General features: G+C 49.9%; 1 protein-coding gene across 1 annotated transcript in view; it reads left to right on the forward strand.

The window, feature by feature from the left end:
- Nucleotides 1-3,783: 3,783 nt before the first annotated feature.
- Nucleotides 3,784-18,240, forward strand: part of GPC4 (glypican 4) — a 68,698-nt gene continuing 54,241 nt past the window's right edge. The window contains exon 1 of the mRNA XM_059482710.1: nucleotides 3,784-3,983. Coding sequence (XP_059338693.1) covers nucleotides 3,815-3,983 — 169 coding nt within the window. The 5' untranslated portion in view covers nucleotides 3,784-3,814. The remainder of the gene's footprint in view (nucleotides 3,984-18,240) is intronic.

The raw sequence follows: 18,240 nt of genomic DNA on the forward strand, positions 1-18,240 counted from the left end.
GCTGTTTCAGGCATGGGGAGCTGAGTGACACTAACTCATGCACAGCCAGCCTGATCCCCCTGTCCTTTCAGCATCTTCCCATCTTTATTCAGTGTGCACAGCCCCTCACACCCAGCTGGCATCAGCCCACCTACAGAAGGCAGCAAGGAGCAAACCCACCAAGCCAGCCCTCGCCCCAGAGTGGAGCAGCTACTGCAGGAGGTTTCTGCTCTTCTCTATGGGATGAAGTGGCCCTTGGATAAAAATAAGTGATACAAATAAATAGAGACATCAGCCCATGACAAAACACCAGATCTGCTTGCCCTAAAATACCAGGCTGTTGACATTCAGAAACCAGATTCAGACCATCATTTTGCAACTAGCAGGATCCCCTATCCTCATGACAGATGCCCTGGATTAAACACCCCTAAATTTGTGGTATTTGGGGTTTTATCAAAGGAGAATGTTTCCACTTGAGCATCCCTCATTCCAGCCTGGCTGCTCTGCCCCAGGAGCTCGCCTGGTTCGGGTTTACCCCGAGCCATCTCCTGCTGATGAGCTGGAGCTGGGAGGACATGTTTGTCCAGTTCCCTTTCAACACTTTCTGACCTCCTTGTGGCCCAGACTTTCCAGAGTGTAAGATTTAATCATCCTTAATGATAGCCAGGCCAAGGATAGCATTCAGCCAGGTTTTCCTAAACAGCTACATCTGAAATCTTTATCCCAGTAAATTCCCTGACAAATGACTGGGAACACTGCAGGGTTGTGGCAGACCTATGGCCAGGACCAGAATTAAATCAGACCAAAAGCTTAAGCCCTCATATAACTCCAGAGGGATTTTTGAATGTAACTGGTGCTGTAGCCAGGCTTGGTGTTCCTCTCTGCTGCCAAGATTTGCCAGTGCTAGAGAACTGCTCCACTCCTGCCAAACTGAAGTTACAACTGATCCTGGGAATCCTGTGCAGTTGGCAATTATTTGTACCAGTTTTTAGTGTAAGCCAGTGGGCTCAGCTGATACCAATAAGATTTATTGTGATTTAACCACACCCCCATAGAGGGTTTGTGCTGATTCCTTTAGAGTTCCTTTAATTAAACCTACCTAACTTTGCTGTGTGGATGAAGGCTTGGGCAGGAGCAGTGTGGCTGGAGGTCTGAGCTGGGCAGGAGAGGCAGCACGTGGGAGGAAGGTAAAAAGAAACTGTGAAGAAACATAACTTCTCTGGCTTTCCTTCCCTGCCCTTCCTTCTCTCTGAAAAGCTGGCAGGGCTGCAATTTTTGGGATCCCCCAAATAAGAGGAGATTTGCACCTGAATGTGAGCAGGTGGAGATGAAACAGCTTTGGAAGTTTAGCAGGCAGCACTCTGCCAGGTAGGGGAGATGGGGACGTGAACCCAGGATGGAGGAGCATCCTTCATCTAAGCCTTGAGATAGGGCTGGAAAAGAAACACAGAGTCTGGGGACAGGAATCCCAATGGAGAGAAAACAGTTTTGGGGGATGTACAAAGTCAGGAGTTTTCAGTCTTTTTAAAATTAAACCACAAGTTTTTTCCTCTGCTTTTCTCCATCTTTTTTCTCCTGGGAAAGGGAAATTGCTCGAGCAGTTTGGGGTGAGGGGGCTGGGGAAGGTCTGCCAGATGTGCAAAAATGCTGGAGAAAGCAAAAAACTCAGAGAAAAAAATTTCTTTTGAGAGAGGCTACTTTTCCATTCCTTAAAAAGGAAAAAGAGTTTTTCATGAAAATTTTCAGGCAGTTCCATTGTTTTGCTTCAGCCTTTGATTTAACTACTTGAGCAAGTATTTGACAAAACCCTCCGTGTTTTTCAGGAGGTTTCTTAAATCCCACCGAGGTATGGGATTATGAGAAACAACAAATGGCAAGCTGTCTCTAACCCCACAGACTTTCTCACTCTCGTTTTCTCTCTCACTTTGGAATAAAAAATGCAGTGCTCCCTGCTGAGTTCTCTTTAAAATTCACATTGTCTCTTCAAATAAAGGCTGGGAGGGTGAGGTAGTGCTTTGAAAACCAGAACTCAGTCATACATTGCAGGGCCAGATCCTAGAGGATTATTCTCTCTCAGGACACTTTATAACTTCATGAGAACTTCTGGCCTGGCTTGTCTCACTAGCTTAGTGAGAGTGGCCCCAGTGCATGGCAGGATGACTGAGATCCCTGCACCCCCTTCCATCAGGATGGCTGGTGGAGACTTTTTAAACCATGATAAAGCAAATTCCTTTTTTAAATTTGCCCTGGGGATGGTGGGGCCCATTTTCTGTGGAGCCAGGGGACACTGCCTGCACCCAGACAGAGGGAAGCCCTGCTGCAGCACAAGGCTCTCCATTGTGGCTGGTGCAGGCTGGGCTGTGGTAATGTGGTTTTCCCCTGCTTTTGGTGTGATTTGTGACTGCAGCAGCCTGTGCTGCCCCAAGGCTGTGGTGAGCTGCCAGCGACGCCGCTGGAAAGCTCAGAGCTGGATGAGCATCTCGTTCCTAGGAGAAGTGCCTGGCAGGACAGCATGGCTGTGCTTTGCTCTCACAGGGGAAATAAAGACAGGAACTTTTCCCCCTGATCCACCCGGACTTTTGGTAGCAAAAGCTTGGGAGCAAGAGGGTGAAGCTGGCAACTTCCTTTGTTGTTGTTTCAGCCTTTCCTTCCCCACTGTGGCAATGAGAGAAATGAAGCTCACAGAGCAGCACTATTGTTAATGCTGCACATCTATTTTTATTAAATGATGCTATCACCAGGCCATTACACTGTCCTGGGGCAAACGGATCTGTGCTGAGACACAGCACTGAGCACAGACAGTGCAGCAGGACAGAGCTCCCCATGCAGCCCCCACACCCAGGGGACAAGGACATGGAGACCTCACCATGACAGGGAGCAAGGGTTGAGCAGACCCTTTAAGGGACATTGCAGCCTTGGGAAATGATGACAATGCCTGTCATTCTTGCAATACTGTTTCTGTGATTTTTCAGTAAACTGAAGCAAGGAGCAACTGTTGGACTCTGGTCCAAGGGTTCAGCAGGGCTTCTTTACATCTGTGCGTGTGTCTGTGTGCTGGGCTGGGCTATGAAGGAGAGTGACTGGAGCACCTTGATGCCAGTGCTCCTGAGGCCTTTGCCCCGCTAAACTCTTGGAAACAGAAGATTGGTGGAAAAATGTCGGTTTTGACAAGCCTTTCATGCACATAGTTCAGACCTGTCACAGCGATGTCAAAATTCATCAGCCTAGTGAACCTATTAAACCTGGGGCAGAGCTGCACCATCTACAGCTCCAGTTCAGGAGGCAGAGCACAGCGCAGAGGGAATCTCTCCCTTTTCCTCGGGGAGCACTTCGGAGCTGGCCTGGGCGGGAGCGGGGGTGCCAGGTGGGATCTCTGGGGCCGGGGGTGCCCGTGCCGCGGTGCCCGTGCCGGGGTTCCCGTGCCGGGGGTGCCCGTGCGGGGCAGGGCCGGGGCTCTCCGCGGGAGGGAGCGCCCGCGCGGGGCCGGCCAGCCCCGGGCTCCGCTCCGCCTCGCTGGGCGGGCGGATCCCAGCTCCTGATTTTCCCGGGGGCTGCAGAGGCTTGTCCCGGCCCTGCGCGATCCTGCTTGGCTGCCGCCCTCCCCGCCTCCCTCCACCTCCTCCTCCTCCTCCACCACCACCCCATGTGCTTCCTGCCGGGCCAAGTTCGCGGAGCGCCGCCGCACGCCGGGCCAGCGGAGCGGAGCCGCAGCGGAGCGGGGCGCAGGGCAGCGGGCGCGGCTGCCGCGGGGCGCGGCGGGGCAGGCTCGGCGGAGCGCCGGCTCCAGCCTCGGGGCGCGCTCGCCCGGCCGCGGCGGCCCCTGCCCGCCCGCACCATGCCGCGGCGGGGCTGCTGCCTGCCGCCCCTCCTGTGCGCGCTGGCCGCCCTCAGCCTGCCGCTGCTGCTGGCCGCCGAGCCCCGCGCCAAAAGTTGCTCCGAAGTGCGGAGGCTCTACGCCGCCAAGGGCTTCAGCCAGAGCGAGGCGCCCAGCCACGAGATCAGCGGTGAGTCGCGATCGTCGCCGCCGCCTTTGTGCGCGCTCGGCCCGGCCCCGCGGAGCGCGGGGTGCGCGCCCGGCTCCCCCCGGGCTCGGCTCGGGGCGCGCTGCCCGGCTCGGCGCGGCTCGGTTCGGCCCCGCGGAGCTCGGCGCCCATCCCGCGCGGAGGGTCCCGGTGCAGTCCCAGCTGCGCGCCCCCCGTGCCGTGCCGGGCCGGGCGGGACCGCGCCTGTTGCCGGCCCCGCTCCCGGCTCGGCGGCGGCGGCGCGGGCGCTCCTGCCCTTGGGTCGCCGCTCGCCCCGGCGGGGAGCGGGGGGCCCGTTCCGCCCCGGTGCCCGGCGGCTGCTAGCGGAGGGACTGAGACACGGCTCCTATTTTTTTCTTTTCTTTTTTTTTTTTTTTTTTCCCCTTCCTTTTTCTTTCTTTCTTCCTTCCCTCAACCTTCGTCCCGAGGTACTTGCGCATCCCGGGGACAGGAGTGCTCGCAGCCGGCAGCAGTAGGAAATGGTAGCTAATGTGCTCACACCCAAAACATTTTATTCTTTTTGTTTCATCCTTCATCTCCCTCCCAGGGCCGCTGCTTTTATTTCCCCTTCTGAATGACCTACTGGACCGCATTCTCCGCGGAACAAAGGAAGTGCCTTTTTAGCTGGAATCCTCGGAGACCACCAAGGACTCCAGCTCATGCACTGCAATTTCGCACTACTTTCAACAATAACAAAAATGCATGACTGAATGGCTCAAAAATGTGGAGTGTTGGAGGCATTCATTTCGGTCTGGGACACTGTCACAACACAGACAGACCCCAAGTAAATACCTTTAGACGGCTCAGATAGAAGCTGGGGGTAATCTTTACCATTGGTGTGCCCTCCAGATATGCATACATTATCCTTTTCACTGACAAAATTAAAATAATTTCAGTCGCTTGTGCTTTTGTATTGTCAGACTAATGATATGCATTTAGCCTACATCTGTTTGAATAAAATTGCAGGCCCGTTTACTTCTCCAAGAAATATTTTAATGAGAAACGTCTGACTGGTTGCAGTTAAAATACTCTCGCCCCTTCACTCTGCCTGCTTTGTAAAATGGTCTCTAATAAATAGTCTTGCATTTGAGTCCAGCCCTCATCAGTGCAGGATCAGAACGTGAGCAGACTTCCCCTTAAGTCCAGTATTGGGAAGGTTTGACCGAATCCTTATTTTATATGTTATTGTTTAAGATGACTTGGTGAGCTTTGGAGAATGTCAGGAGTAGATCCTGCTGACAGGGCTTCCATTTGAAGCTCCAAAGCTGTTGTCTGTTTGAGAAAAGTGATGAGCAAGGTAAGATTATTTGACAAAAGAAGGGCTTTCTGCAGTGACACGCTGAAAGTATTGCCTGGGTTATGTTGCTGTTCCAGGGGCACAGGGAGTCTGTGTCTGGCCTTGCTTGGAAAGCAACAGGTCCTGCAAAGTTGTGTTTTAAATGTAATCCTGCTGTGCAGGGTATTTCAGAGAGGGTGGTGGAAGTCTTTAAAGGAGGCATGCTGTGTACAGCTTTAAAGTGTGGTGTACCTTAAGTGTGGCTGAATTTAAAATTAAACATGGAGTGGGGTGCTACACCTGCTGCAGTTTCACGTTCCCCCTGTGAATTCATGTGGTTTTGGCGTGGGTTGTGTTTGGAGGCTGCAGATCTCCCCCCTTGCTGCTCAGCTGGTGCAGGCAGATGGAACCACCAGTCCAGTCCCACTGCTGGTGTTGAGTGCTCTCAGAGTGGGGAACTTCACCTGTGGCATCAGCACAGGGCTCTGCAGTCCCACAGGCTGGGTGATAAAGCTGGAGGCTGAGGTCTGGCACCAGGGTGAGAGGTCTGTGGTGTGTATTGTGTCTCCAGAGCAGGGCACTTGCCAAGGCTTTGATTCCAGATGGTGTTTCAGGTGATAAGTGGCGTGTTTTCCATCGGGAGAGTGAGTGGTTTGGACAGGCCGTTACCTGGGCGCCTGGCTATCGGTGGGAACAAGATAAATGTGTGTGAGGGAATGAGCCATGTGCTTGGCCAACTATCCCACCGGGGTGATGGTGGAAACTGGTGATTTCTGCTTGGTGGCACCTCTCTGCTCACTAAACTGGTGGAGGACAGCTTGGGGAGACCTCAGTGGGCTGCATGGCATCACGTGTGGACACATGAACACTGATGTAATGGTGTGTGGCTGTTCATGTCTGAAGTGCATAAACTTCTTTGTTAGATTTCTGTACTGATTTGGTAGATTATGCTTTATTCTCACATTCTCTTAGCAAGTTTAGATCACAGTGCTGACAGAAACTTCCTAGCATCTTTGTGAAAAGGTGTCCTAAAAGCTGTGGCAGATTTGTTTCTGTAAGTGTAGTGATTTCTTTGCTGTTGGGGATTACTGATCCTACAAAATGTTGGCCTTGGATTGTAAAGTGAAGCAGCTGTGCGGGCAAATGTGTCCCTGCACTGGGCTATGTGACATCAAGTGAAACTCATCCTCACTGGAAGGCCATGGGAGTCATTTGGGGTTTTATAGCATCTCACATGGATTTTTTGGCCACATTATTTTCTTCTGGAGCAGCACATATGCAAAAATTTTTCTTTCAAGGGAATGCCCATTCCAGCAGGTGTTTTATCTGTATCATTGCTATTTCAGTGGCATTAAAAGGCTGCTCCTTCACCATAATTACCCAGGAGTTCACTTTAATACTTATTTAGACGAAGTTTAGGACCTAATTAGAGTATGCATAAATAGCAGGGTATATCTTGCTGAAGTACCTAGGCATTTCTGAAAGAAGTGCACAGCTGGTCAACTCACTGCTTCCTTGATAAGAGGTGTAAAATGGGTTATTTGTGGTGTGGGACATAGAGAACTTGTTTCCTTTTATGTCTCTTTGGTGTTAGAGGTATAAACACTGACTGCTGCTGTAAATCTGTGTGGAAGCTTTTCATAACCCATGGCCCTTTGGTGCTGCTTTGTACCTGAGTGTTCCTCAGTGGCTGCTGCCCCTCCAGCCCTGTGGTGTGTGTGTGTGGCAAAGCTCCTGGCAGTGCTGAGATGCAATCTTGCTCTTGCTGGAGAGGTCAGTGCTCTCTAGACCTGATGTCTACATGGTTGGTTTGTGAAACCTGACTCTTGATAGCCTGTAGGTAGTAGGTGATGTGGGCAGAGCACCAGGCTCTGACTGCTTTTAAGATGACTTTGACAGTTCTCCAAGGACACGTCACATCTTGGGAAGTTCTGGGTCCTGGAGCCACTGACTTTGTTCAAACTCTACCTAGAATGTTCCTTATGGATTCCAGATGTCTCCAAGCTGTCCTGATAGGGCAAAACACCCCGAAACGACCATCTGAAGGGGCTGCTTACCTTGGTTGGTATGGAGGGGCTGCAGAATGAAATGCAAAGTGAGCTGGTGTGGTGGCATCTGGAGACCCACAGTAGGTGGCTGTGATTTAAAAAACAAAAAAACTCCCACCCAACCTTTCTTTCGAAAGGCTGCTTCTTGCCCTCAGGCGTTAAACAGACGGAAATTCCTTCCCTTTTCCTGCTAATTGGAAGAACTAGATGTTTCTTTTCCTGGATTGAAAAGGAGAAAAAAACCCCAAACCGTCTTGCCTGTTGGGTGGAAAATGTAGCCAGTTAACTGGCAAAATTCCTTCAGCAGTGTCATCCCTGCTCTCCTGGCAGTGGTGGAGAGCACAGATCAAACCTGAAGCAGTCTGATTTTGCAGGGAGCTGGGTGCAAGCAGCACTCTGTTCAGCCTTAGTGAAGTGTTCAGTGTAATTAATCTCTATTTAAACCAAATTAATTGAATAGCTGCATTTATTTGTGAGAGCAGTTCTTTCTCCATGGCAGAGGAAATCGGTTGACCCTTGATTTTTGGACTTTGCCCAGAGTAACTGTGTGTGGGTGTGCACTGATGTCCTGCTGCTCACTTGTCCCCAGTGTATTTATGGCTGTCAGTAGGTACTGTGTCCTTGTGTCCTGCCCTTGGTCGGTGAGAATTTGTTTGCATTGCTGTTTGTTGGGGTTTAACCCCAGCCAGCAACCAAGCCTCACACAGGCACTCGTTCACTTCCCTACCCTACCAAAAGGATTAGAGAGAGGACCAAAAGGGTAAATGGTAGGAAGCTTGTGGGTTGAGAAGAATCCAGTTCAACAGGGAAAGCAAAAGCTGAGCATGCAAGCAAAGCCAGGAATTCAGTGTTTCCCTGGGCAGGCAGGTGTTCAGCCATCCCAGGAAAGCAGGGCCCCATCACATGTAACAGTGACTTGGGAAGACAAACACCATCACTCCAAATGTCCTCCCCTTTCTCCTTCTTCCGCCACTTTGTATACGGCCATGATGTCATATGGTCTGGAATCTCTCTTTGGTCACTTGGGGTCACCTGTCCCAGCTGTGTCTCTTCCTCGAACTTTGTCGCCAGCATATCAGTACAAGCAGCAGAAAATGCTTTGGCTGTGTGTAATCCCAGCTCAACAATAACAAAAACTTTTCCGTATTATCAACCCTATGCTCAGCACAAATCCAGAACACAGTCCCATACTAACCACTGCGAAGAAAATTAACTCTACTCCAGCCAAAACCAGCCCATTGTTTTACATGTCAAGTTCAGCAAATGCTTCTTTAGTTTTTCACATGCTTCTCTTCCATGTGGCCTCTTCCAGCTGAGAAAGGCTTTCTGGATCCCCTCCAGGCCGGTGTTTCTCGCCTGTCTGGCACTGTTGCAGTCGGTTTGCAGAGGCAGCTCTGGACTTGCTGTGCTGTGAGAAGTACCAGATAACACCTGGTCATCCTTGAGCTCTGTTTGAAGGTGTGCAGTGACCTGGCCTCCAGCTGCACCTACTTGCCGTGATTCCTGTCCAGTGAAGGCAGTGGTCCTTGGTGGGGAGGATTTTCTCCTGATTACCTGAAAATGACCACTGGAGAGAACATGCCCTCGGCCTTCACAAGTTGGCTGGCACAGAAAACTAACCGAGAGAACCGCTTGAAGTATTTTTAGCCGCTTCTAATGTCATTTAGCAACTGGAAGCGGCGGGAGGGAGGGGGGAGCTGGCAGCGTGCGAGTTGCCCGCAGGCCACCGAGGAGCGCTGGCGGCGCGGCCGGGCCTGGCCGGGCCTGGCGGCGGCTCCCGGCTGAGTCACGGCTCTGAGCCCGGCTCCGGCCGCCGCTCGCCGGGACGCGCTTTCCTCCCCTCTCTCTCTTTTTCTCTCTCTCTCCCTGCGAATGTGCAGCTCGGGGTTTTGTTCGGCTGCAGCGGCGCTCCGTGTCCTAGCAGCCGGCAGCGCGAAGCATGTGGTTAGCAGCAACTGCTCGCAGTGGTCCGGGCTGAGTGGGAGTATCGTTTTCCTTGGCAGGCACTTCATAGAAAGTTCTGTTTTTTCTGCCAGAATAAGCAGTCATTACATTCCATACAATTCATAGTCAAATTATTATCTATTGTTAAAATTGCCTTAATTATCAGATGTTTCCTTAGACATGTAGCTGTTTTTTAAGAGGCTGAATAGGCGTGTGTACATTGTGCAGAAGGCCTGAGCTGCACAATGTTTTCAGTGCTGTTTTGTAGTTTCAGGGAGATTTTCTGTGGCTTTCGTATGTCAACAGGCTTTTTATTCATACTGAAACAGCAGCAGAGCACGGCCAACACGACAGCAAGGCGCTGTTTTGGGTCTCTGCATCTCCCCTCTGCCACAGTATTTCCTTGGTACCTGTGGAGCCAAGGAAGTTCAGGATGGAGCATCACTTCTGTTTGGCTCTGATGGAAGAAGGTTCCAGATGAGCATTTTCTGTCTTGGAGGTGCAGTAGGGCTGGGACCTCTGTCAGCAGGCTGGAAAGGTCCCAGTTCCTTGAGGTGGTGATGTCTGTGGTGAGGTCTGCGATGCCTTAGCGTGCTCTTGGTGTTGGATGGTGGCTTGTGCAGACCCCACTGTCCTGGCTCTGTGCAATTTGTTGCCTACCCTGGAAGCTGCATGGCTGGGAAAGACTGTCAGTCTCCTCAAGAGATGTCAGATGTGTGGTTCTCATCTCCTGTCCCCTTCACACATGGCCATTCCCATGGACTCACCAGGGACTTCTGTGGATGTGCATGTGTGTTGAGTTGCAGAGGCTCAGTCCCTGACATCTCCCGCAGGTTTGGGCAGCGCCAGGATAGAGCATCAGGATTATTCAGTCTTCTGCAAAATTCTTTACTACTTGCTTTTGTTCTGCCTTTTTTTTTTTTTTTTTTTTTTTTTTTTTTTTTTTTTTTTTTTTTGTGGGGGATGGACATTCTTGCTAGCCACAGAGGTCAGGATGTGCCTCCTCGCCGGCGGCCAGGCTGAGAATGAGCTGCCAGTCCCAGTCTCCCAGGCAATAACCTCCTTGCATTCCTCACATTCCTCCTGCTTTCTCTTTCTTTTGAGATTATGAAGATAACTTCCTTCTCCCATTGCTAAGCAATGTGAGGACCCAGTAAGTTTCCCTCTTGTTCCCTAAATTACCTTGTGTGCTCCAGGATGCCCCATGGCAAACCCCTCTGGTGCCCTGAAAGGTGCAGTTTGTGCTCTTCACTGGGGTTGGTGCATCTCAGGAAGAAAGCTGCTGTGTATATTCTTTTTTTTAATTGCCAAGTTTTTAAATTAAAAGCGATTACTGCTTTGTTGTAGCCCATCTTACCTGCTTCCTGGTTTGTTGAAGAAGTGTTTCATGAAACTATTTTGCTTTTCTGGGAGAGATTTTTGTGTTTTTCTTTGCCCGTGCAGTCTGCAGAGGCTGTGGCCAAAGCACCATGTTTGTGCCAGAGAATTTTCTTCTTGTTTACATCCTTCTGGTCCGGGAAAGGTGCTCAGATAAAAATAGCATGTTGGGAAGAGGGAACCTGGTGAGAAAGTGCTGGAGGCTTTGTGTGCAGAGCTGGTGGCAGCCGTGTGGGCTGTTGGCAGGCTTGCCCCGTGTGGATGTAGTAGCTGTAGTAGTTTCCTTAGGCTGGTGTTTTCTGTTTGAAAATGGCCATGGTTGGCACAATCACCTTCCCTGCTAGTTTGTGCCTTGCTGTCTGTCACCTCTCATGTGTCTGTGGGTCCTGGCAGAGGAGGGAGGTGGGATGGGGTGATGTTCCTCAAGCGCAGCAGTGCATCACCTCACTGGCAAAGTGCTTGAAAGGATGGAGATGGTGCTCAAGAAGTGTGTGTGGGGATACCACCTGGTGGGATCAATTTCAATTAAGGGCTACTCAGTGTTGATTTTAATGTGAAATTAGAACTATAGTAACCTCTTTCCCAATGTAAAGCATTGCCAGATTCCCCACCTCCCAGAAAACATTCTTAGAAATACTTTTTTTGTTGTCCATCTTCTAAGCAGAGAAATAAAATCTGTTAGTTTCCTGTCTTTCTACTCATATTTTCTGTGGCTTACACAGCCAGTGGCTGATGGCCTTGGATTTGTGGGAGTTCCCTGTGAGGCACTTCTCTCTCTGCAAGCTTTGGTTTTGGAAAGGTATGTGGATGGTGGAGAGGGGCTACCCTGAGCAAAGGATTTTAAAGGAGTATTTCTCTTAATGTTTCCAATTTAGAAGCTGAGAATTGTCTGGATTTTAAGCAAATTCAGATGGGAGCAAACAATGATGAAATGTTTAAAATATGTTTGAACATTTTTGTGGGAATAGGAGCAGTTCTTATACAGGCGAGGCTGCAGCTTTCAGGAGGTGAAAATATGTGGCCCTTACACATTGTCAGCATTGTTGCTGCCTTTTTTTTCCCCTTCTTTTTCCTTTTTTAAAAATGCTCATAGGAAATTGGCTTTGGTAATTGAGTTTCTACAGAACCACAACATCCAATAGCTGTTCCTTTCCAGGGGTCACCCTTAGGTTAGTTTAAGTAATGTGCAGTCAGTTTAACCTCTTGTGGTTTGTATTGCTATTCTAGAAATTACTGGTGATTTGGGGTGTGTTAGAGTAACAACTTCACAGGAAAACCCCAAATGTCAGGGTGTCTGGTTTTCAGAGAGCTCTGACCGCTTGCCTTGTGAAAACCAGGCACCTCAAGGTCCATCGGAAAATGCAGTTAAAGCCTTTATGGCCCGTTGACTTTCCTTTTGAAAGAAGCTGAAATAGCCCTGGGTAATTTGTTTACCTACACTGACTTACAACATCCTCCTGCTCGGGAGCACAGTGCAGAACCTGTGCTGGATGCTCTGAGTTGGGTCACATCGCTCTGCATGGCACTGATGGAGGAGCAGCAGTGCCCTGGACCCCCAAATCCCAGGGTTTAGGGGATTTGCTGGCAGCACAGGACCAGATTTAAGAAATTATGAGCTGGGGCTTTAGCTTTGTAGCATTGACAGTTTGGTATAAAAAGCTCTGTGTTGCAGGCTGTGATGACGGGGTGATAAATCACTCTTGGCTGGTACTACAGGTTCTAATAATGGTGTTTAAAAAAGATTACATGGGTTTTAATACAAACTTTTTGCTTCTTTGTACTCTCCTCTTTTTAAAGACTTGAGCCTGTTTTGATTCAGCATTCTTGGAATATAAAGATGGAGACAGGATTTTTACTGGGCTGAAATGCAGTTTTTTACTTCTCCTACAAACATGAGGATCTTGTTTGAGTGTCTTTATAGCCAACTGGCTGGCAGTGTCCTCTGTGTAAGGGAGCTGGGTTGTTTGTTTGTTTTAAAGGTAACTTTGCCCCATGGAAGATTAAAGGGCAAGCAGCTTCACCCAGTTGTGGTGAGTGCTGCTATTGGAAAGAAATTAGTGATAAGGAGAGCCATGGAGTAAGGGGGATAAATAACCTCCTGCACCATCCTTGACTCTCCTTGGCCCATTCCCATGGGAGGGACAGAGCATTTATGTGATCAAAGGAACGGGCACAGTTACAAGCCTGATGGAAAATCAATCCCTTGCCAGCTATGGGCACCCAGGCAGGCTTTGCCTTTGCTCTGAATAGTGTGGGCTGGATTTTTTTTTTTTTTTTTTGTGTACCTGCCAACCTTGGGGTTTCTAAAGTGTGGTGGCCAGCAGTCCTGGGGGAGCACAGGATGCCTGGTGAGCCAAGGCAGAGAGGCAGCAGTGCCCCTTTGCCTGGGCAGAGGCACTGGGAGCAGCTGGCAAACACCCGGCGTGCAGATCAGGGGTCAGAGTGGTGCTGCTGGTTTAGTTTGGACTGGAGGAAAACAAACAGGCTTCCCCCTGAGTTTTGGCTCAGTTTAGAGACAGAACTGAGGGTGCCATAGGGCAATATGCTTTTCTTCTCGGTGGGGGGAAAAATGGCTTTAATAGCGTCTGCTAATGATTCAGCGCTGTTTACATAATAATTGTGGTTCGCTTTCATTAGCTCTCATAATGAGATTGCTTTCTTCCAGTGCAATGCTCGCTGGTTTGGTTTTACATGCTCCCCGAGCATGGCAGTGGGATGAGGAGGGAGTGCAAGGGCTCTGTACCTGCCTGGCCTCCCTTCCCCGGCTCCAGGCATGGAAGAAAGCTCACAGCTGCTCACGGGAAAGGAGAGGAGCTGAAGACGTTTTGTACTGCTGGGACCCAGGTGGTGGTTTGGAGCATCATCACAGTGGTTTGGAGCATCCCGGCATCTTAACAGAGTTGGGTTTAAATCCATTTTGCGTGAGGTTCTCTCATCTTCGTTCTGAAAACTCTTGGGCTTACCTGCTTGCAAGGGAGGGAATTCAGTGACCTGCTTCCACCCAGAGGAAGAAGCCAGGTCTTTTTGTCTCCCAGTTCCACCATGTCAGAAGCCCTGATCTGTGACAGTGGATGTGCATCATGGATGTTGGTCTGTCACTGCTGCAGCCTAACCTTGTTAGCATTCCATGTCTGAGTAACTGAGAACAGTGGCGATGCCCCCAGCTGCAGGTTCCTGCCTCCTGCAGCGCCCAGCTGGGAAATGGGTGCTCCAGCCCAGCTGTTGTGCCCAGGAGCTGCTGTGAGTACCAGGGGATAACACCCACTGCTGAGCTCTTCTGAATTAATAATGTCACTCGGAGGAAAACACAATAGCGTGAGTGCTGCCTTTGGAAAGGTAAGGCTGGCTGTTGTTTGGTTGGGTGGGTTTTTTTCCTTTGTAACACAGTAGTGGGTGCAGGAGGGTCTCAGAGCTGGAAGATGTGGCTGAGCCTGGCACAGCATTGGGCTGGAGCAGAATGGGTCCCCATGGAGCACTGGGTGCTCACCCAGGGGTGCATGGGGAGTGTGGGCTCTGTGTGTATGACGCTGCAGATGTCCTGGGGGATGCATGTCCTCTCCTCTTTGGCTGTAAGTGACTGTTTCTTTAGATATATATCTCAGTTTGTTGCCACTGGTAGATTAGGGTCTGGATGCTGGAGGGTCCTGAGCAGAGGATGAGTTTGCCTCCTTCTTCTTTCCAAAACAAAACACTTTTATGGGGACAGGGAAAGGTGTGACTGCTTTTGGCCATGTGGCTTCTGCTAATCAACATGAGTTAATTGGGGCTGGTTGAGGAGCTGTGGCTTGGTGGGTAGAGGAGGCTGGAAGAGATGAGGCTCAGCCCTGGTGAATCCAGCCCACCAAGGGGATCGTGGTGCAGGCGCCTTGCTGGTGAAAACTCCACATAACTCAGCCCTCTGCATTACTAAAGGCTCCTTTATACCTCTCCCTGCTGTAACTCCTGTAAGAACAGCCAGTCTTTTCAGCAGCCTTCCTTCTGGGGAAGGCTCTGTGAGTGGAGCAGCCTGGCTGGCACAGGGCTGCTCCAAACCAGCCCTGAAGCTGCTGTAGAGGCAGTTTGGGAGCGGGCAAGGATGCCGGGTGAGCCTGGTGCTCCTGTCCAGCCTGGCCAAAACAAGGGCTGTGGGTCCACTTGCTGCCCAACTGGCTCAGTAGGATCCTGGAAAATAGTTGTGGGAAGTAAGGGTTAATTTCTAGGTATCAAAATATGCACAAAAGGTTAAATGAGACTTCCTCCTTGTCAATGAATTACGGCTTCAAAATATTTGCATTCTTTCCTGAAAGATTTAGGAATAATTATACAGCACTCAGGGGCAAGGCATTCCCAGATAAACTTAACAACTCTATAATTTGTACTCGAGGCAGGGTTTCCTGTAAATGATAGCTTTGTTTAATTTTGCAATACTGCTTCCAAATGTTTACTGACTATGAATTGCCAGCTAAACTGGACTTGTGAATCTGGAAGAGTATTTGTTTGTTATTGCAGACAGTAAGAGCTGCTGTGTTAGGCTAAAACTTGGCATCTCCTCTACAAGTTGTAGGCATCTCTCCCCAGGCGGGTTTGGTGCAGTGGGCAGCTGATGTAGGGTGTGAACAGCTTTCCAACTTCTCTGCACAAAATTCCTGAGCTTCTCTAGGATCTCCTCCTGCTCTGCCTTTCTTTTTCTGGGGTTGGGGAAGGAACGCTGCAGTCGCAATGCACATACTTTATTTCCATTACTCAAAGCTGGAGTCATGCATAGTTACAGCCAAAGACACTTCAGCAGCTCTGGGGATAACAAGATAGCTGACAGACTGGAATGTGGATTTATCAGGGGTAAAAACTGGCAGAATTCCTTATTTCTGGTTCTTCTTTTTAAATAGGCCCTTCATGCTCCTGCTGCAAGAGCCCACCACATGTTTAACCCCTTGTGTTCTCCCAGCTGGGTCCAGGGATGAGCACTGGTACTGCCCATGTTTCTTTTGGGATTAAATTGCTCAGTCCCACATAGTTCCTAGGTGTTGTTTTTAAGCTGCAAAGCTCTTTAAGAAGAGCTTTCAATGGGTTTTTATTTTAAAGTGCAAGCCTTTGCACCAGATGTCTGTCTGAGTGACCACAGAATGTAAATTTTACTGTGTGTTGCCTTTGGACAGGCAGTTTGGGAGACTACTGGGCAGTTAACATAGGCAGATTGTGCCATGAAATCTGCTGCCTTGGATTTGATTCATATTAATTTCTTTCAAAGCAAATCTCTTTATTGGCTTCAGTCTCATTTTGCTGTAGAGCTACTTTTTACTGTGCCTTTGCTAGGACCTGGAAATACTTATATTGCTATGAGAAATAGGTCATATTCAACTCCATGGATTTTCAGTTATATATATATATATATTAATATTGCAAGACATTAAGCAATTTCTTTTTGGGGAAACAAGTTATGGCAGAAGGAGCACACTTGGAAGTTAAATAGATTAAGTGAAATCCCTCAATTACAGGAGGGAGGTTCAGAAGACAAGTCAGGCAGTTCAGGGAAGGAGTTCCAAGTTAAAATTTAACCTCTCCCAGTATTCTGTGAGCAGTGGTGCAGCAAGACCTGCCTGGAGCCAGTGCAGTGCAGGAGCCTGGGCTGGAGTTCTGACGTAGCCATCTGCAGGGTGGATGGATTTGGAGCTGGTGGCAGTGCCTGTGGTTGAGAGTCCCAACTGGCTGAGAATGAAGAGAATTTCACTTTTTATTGGAAAAGGAAAGAATTGCTCAAGGATTGCAAAACACTTTGTTTTGGAAGAAATGTCATTGTTTGAAAATAGCACAGGAGCAGGAGGGGAGCTGTCCCTGAGCCTGTGGCAGCCTTGGAAATCTTCTTCTTACGGGGGGCTCAAGTGAAGCTTCAAGGCTTAAGTGTTAGCTTGGACTTTTGTCCAAGGGTGTCCAGGCTGGAGGGCTACACTTTTCCCATTCCTGCCTCTTCCTTTGGTGGTGTGAGGACAGGGAACTTTATTTTTATTGTTTTTTATTTTCTATTTTAAGCAGGAGGGGTAGTATTTAGAAAGAAAAGTAAGTCTTGGCTTTTGGACAGAAACACTGACGGAGTGGTGGCCAGCACTTGGTCTCTCATGGGACAGTTTCTGGCTCCTGGTTTTCTGCCCTCTGTGTCCTTTGTGCTCCCTGCATTTATCTCCTTGGCTGAGCCCCAGGCACATGGCTTTGAACGAGCATGGCCAGCAGAGCTTTGCTGCAGGCCCCTGGCTGGTGCTGCTTGGTCTGGGTGCATCCCCAGGAAGCTGCTCTGGTCACAGCACAGTGTCACCCACTGGAGACACCCAGCCCACGTGGATTTGCCACAGATTTGCCGCCAATCCTCATTCCAAAGCCTTGTCTCAGCCCTGCCAGGATCTCCCCGTGTAGCTGGCGGGTTGCTCAGAGCCTCCCCATTGCAGGGGCTGCCCATGGCTCCTCCAGGCTTTTTTTAGCTGCAAACTTTATTTCAGAGTATTTCTGCTCATGGAGGGAGCCAGGGCACAGCAGTGGCTGTGGGGAGGGAGGGGAGCTCCTCTTCCTGATTCAGAAAAGGGTAAAAACTAACACAACTGGTAAATCCATCCCATCCTTCTAATCAGCCATCCCTCCCTGGGGCTCCCAGAGCCAGGGCTGTTTACCTTCCTGCTGGTGGCTGTCAATGGTCCCACCTGGGAGGTGGATGGCAAAGGTCCTGTTTGCACTCCCTGCTCCCCCCAGCTTGCTCAGGGCTGTGCTTAAGGAGACAGAAGAAACCCCTTCACTGCCTGCCAGCAAAACCTCAGTGCAATTGTCCCCTGGTGCAATTGGGTGCTGTCAGCTCAGTGTGTTTTCCCATCCCACCAAAGCTGCTGTTCAAGAGAGGAGATCAAAGCTGGGGTCTGCAGGTGAACAGTCTGTGCAACACCAGGGCTGAGCTGTCCCCCAGACTTGATTCTTCCAAATTACCTAAGAAAATGTGACTCTGTGCCATGTCTCATGTGGAGCAGCAATGAGAAGGCACATGTTTACACTGTGAAATGTGTTTGGGAGGAGGGTAGGGAGTTCAAAAAGCTTTAATTTTCAAAGGTTGAAGTGGCCTCCTGCATTCTCCTGTTGTCATTTGAGATGCTGCTGTCCCTCCTGGGAGGGATTTGCTCAAACAAAGGTGGCAGCACAGAAATTGGCTTGGGAATTGTTGCAGGGATGTTGGGATTTCTGTGTGCTGTGGTGAGGAGGAGGAGTGCCCGTATGAAGCTGTGGCAGATAAGGCTGGTGTTCACAGCTGCCCCAAGGAGAGCAGGCAAGATAGGGCATTGTGGAGAGGGGGAGAAGGAGGAATTCCTAATTTTGTGATATCCTTATCTTAATCCTTTCTCCCCTCTCTTCCTCCCCCCTTGCCGCCTCGCCGGGGTGGGTTAAACTGCTGAGCCTCGCCTTTTCCACAAACACTGGCAGGCTGCTGCCTCCAGCCCGGGAATACATTGGGAGTCTGTTTCAGCAGCGGGATGGGTTTTTGGACGTAGGTCGTGTTGTGCCAGCAGAACACAGTGCAGTGCTTGTGTGAGCTGGGTGGCTTCTGCAACGGATACCTGGCTCTTGGAAAAGTAACACTTGGTGG

The sequence above is a fragment of the Ammospiza nelsoni genome, chromosome 15 (genome assembly GCF_027579445.1).
Source record: "Ammospiza nelsoni isolate bAmmNel1 chromosome 15, bAmmNel1.pri, whole genome shotgun sequence".
NCBI classification, from domain to species: domain Eukaryota; kingdom Metazoa; phylum Chordata; class Aves; order Passeriformes; family Passerellidae; genus Ammospiza; species Ammospiza nelsoni.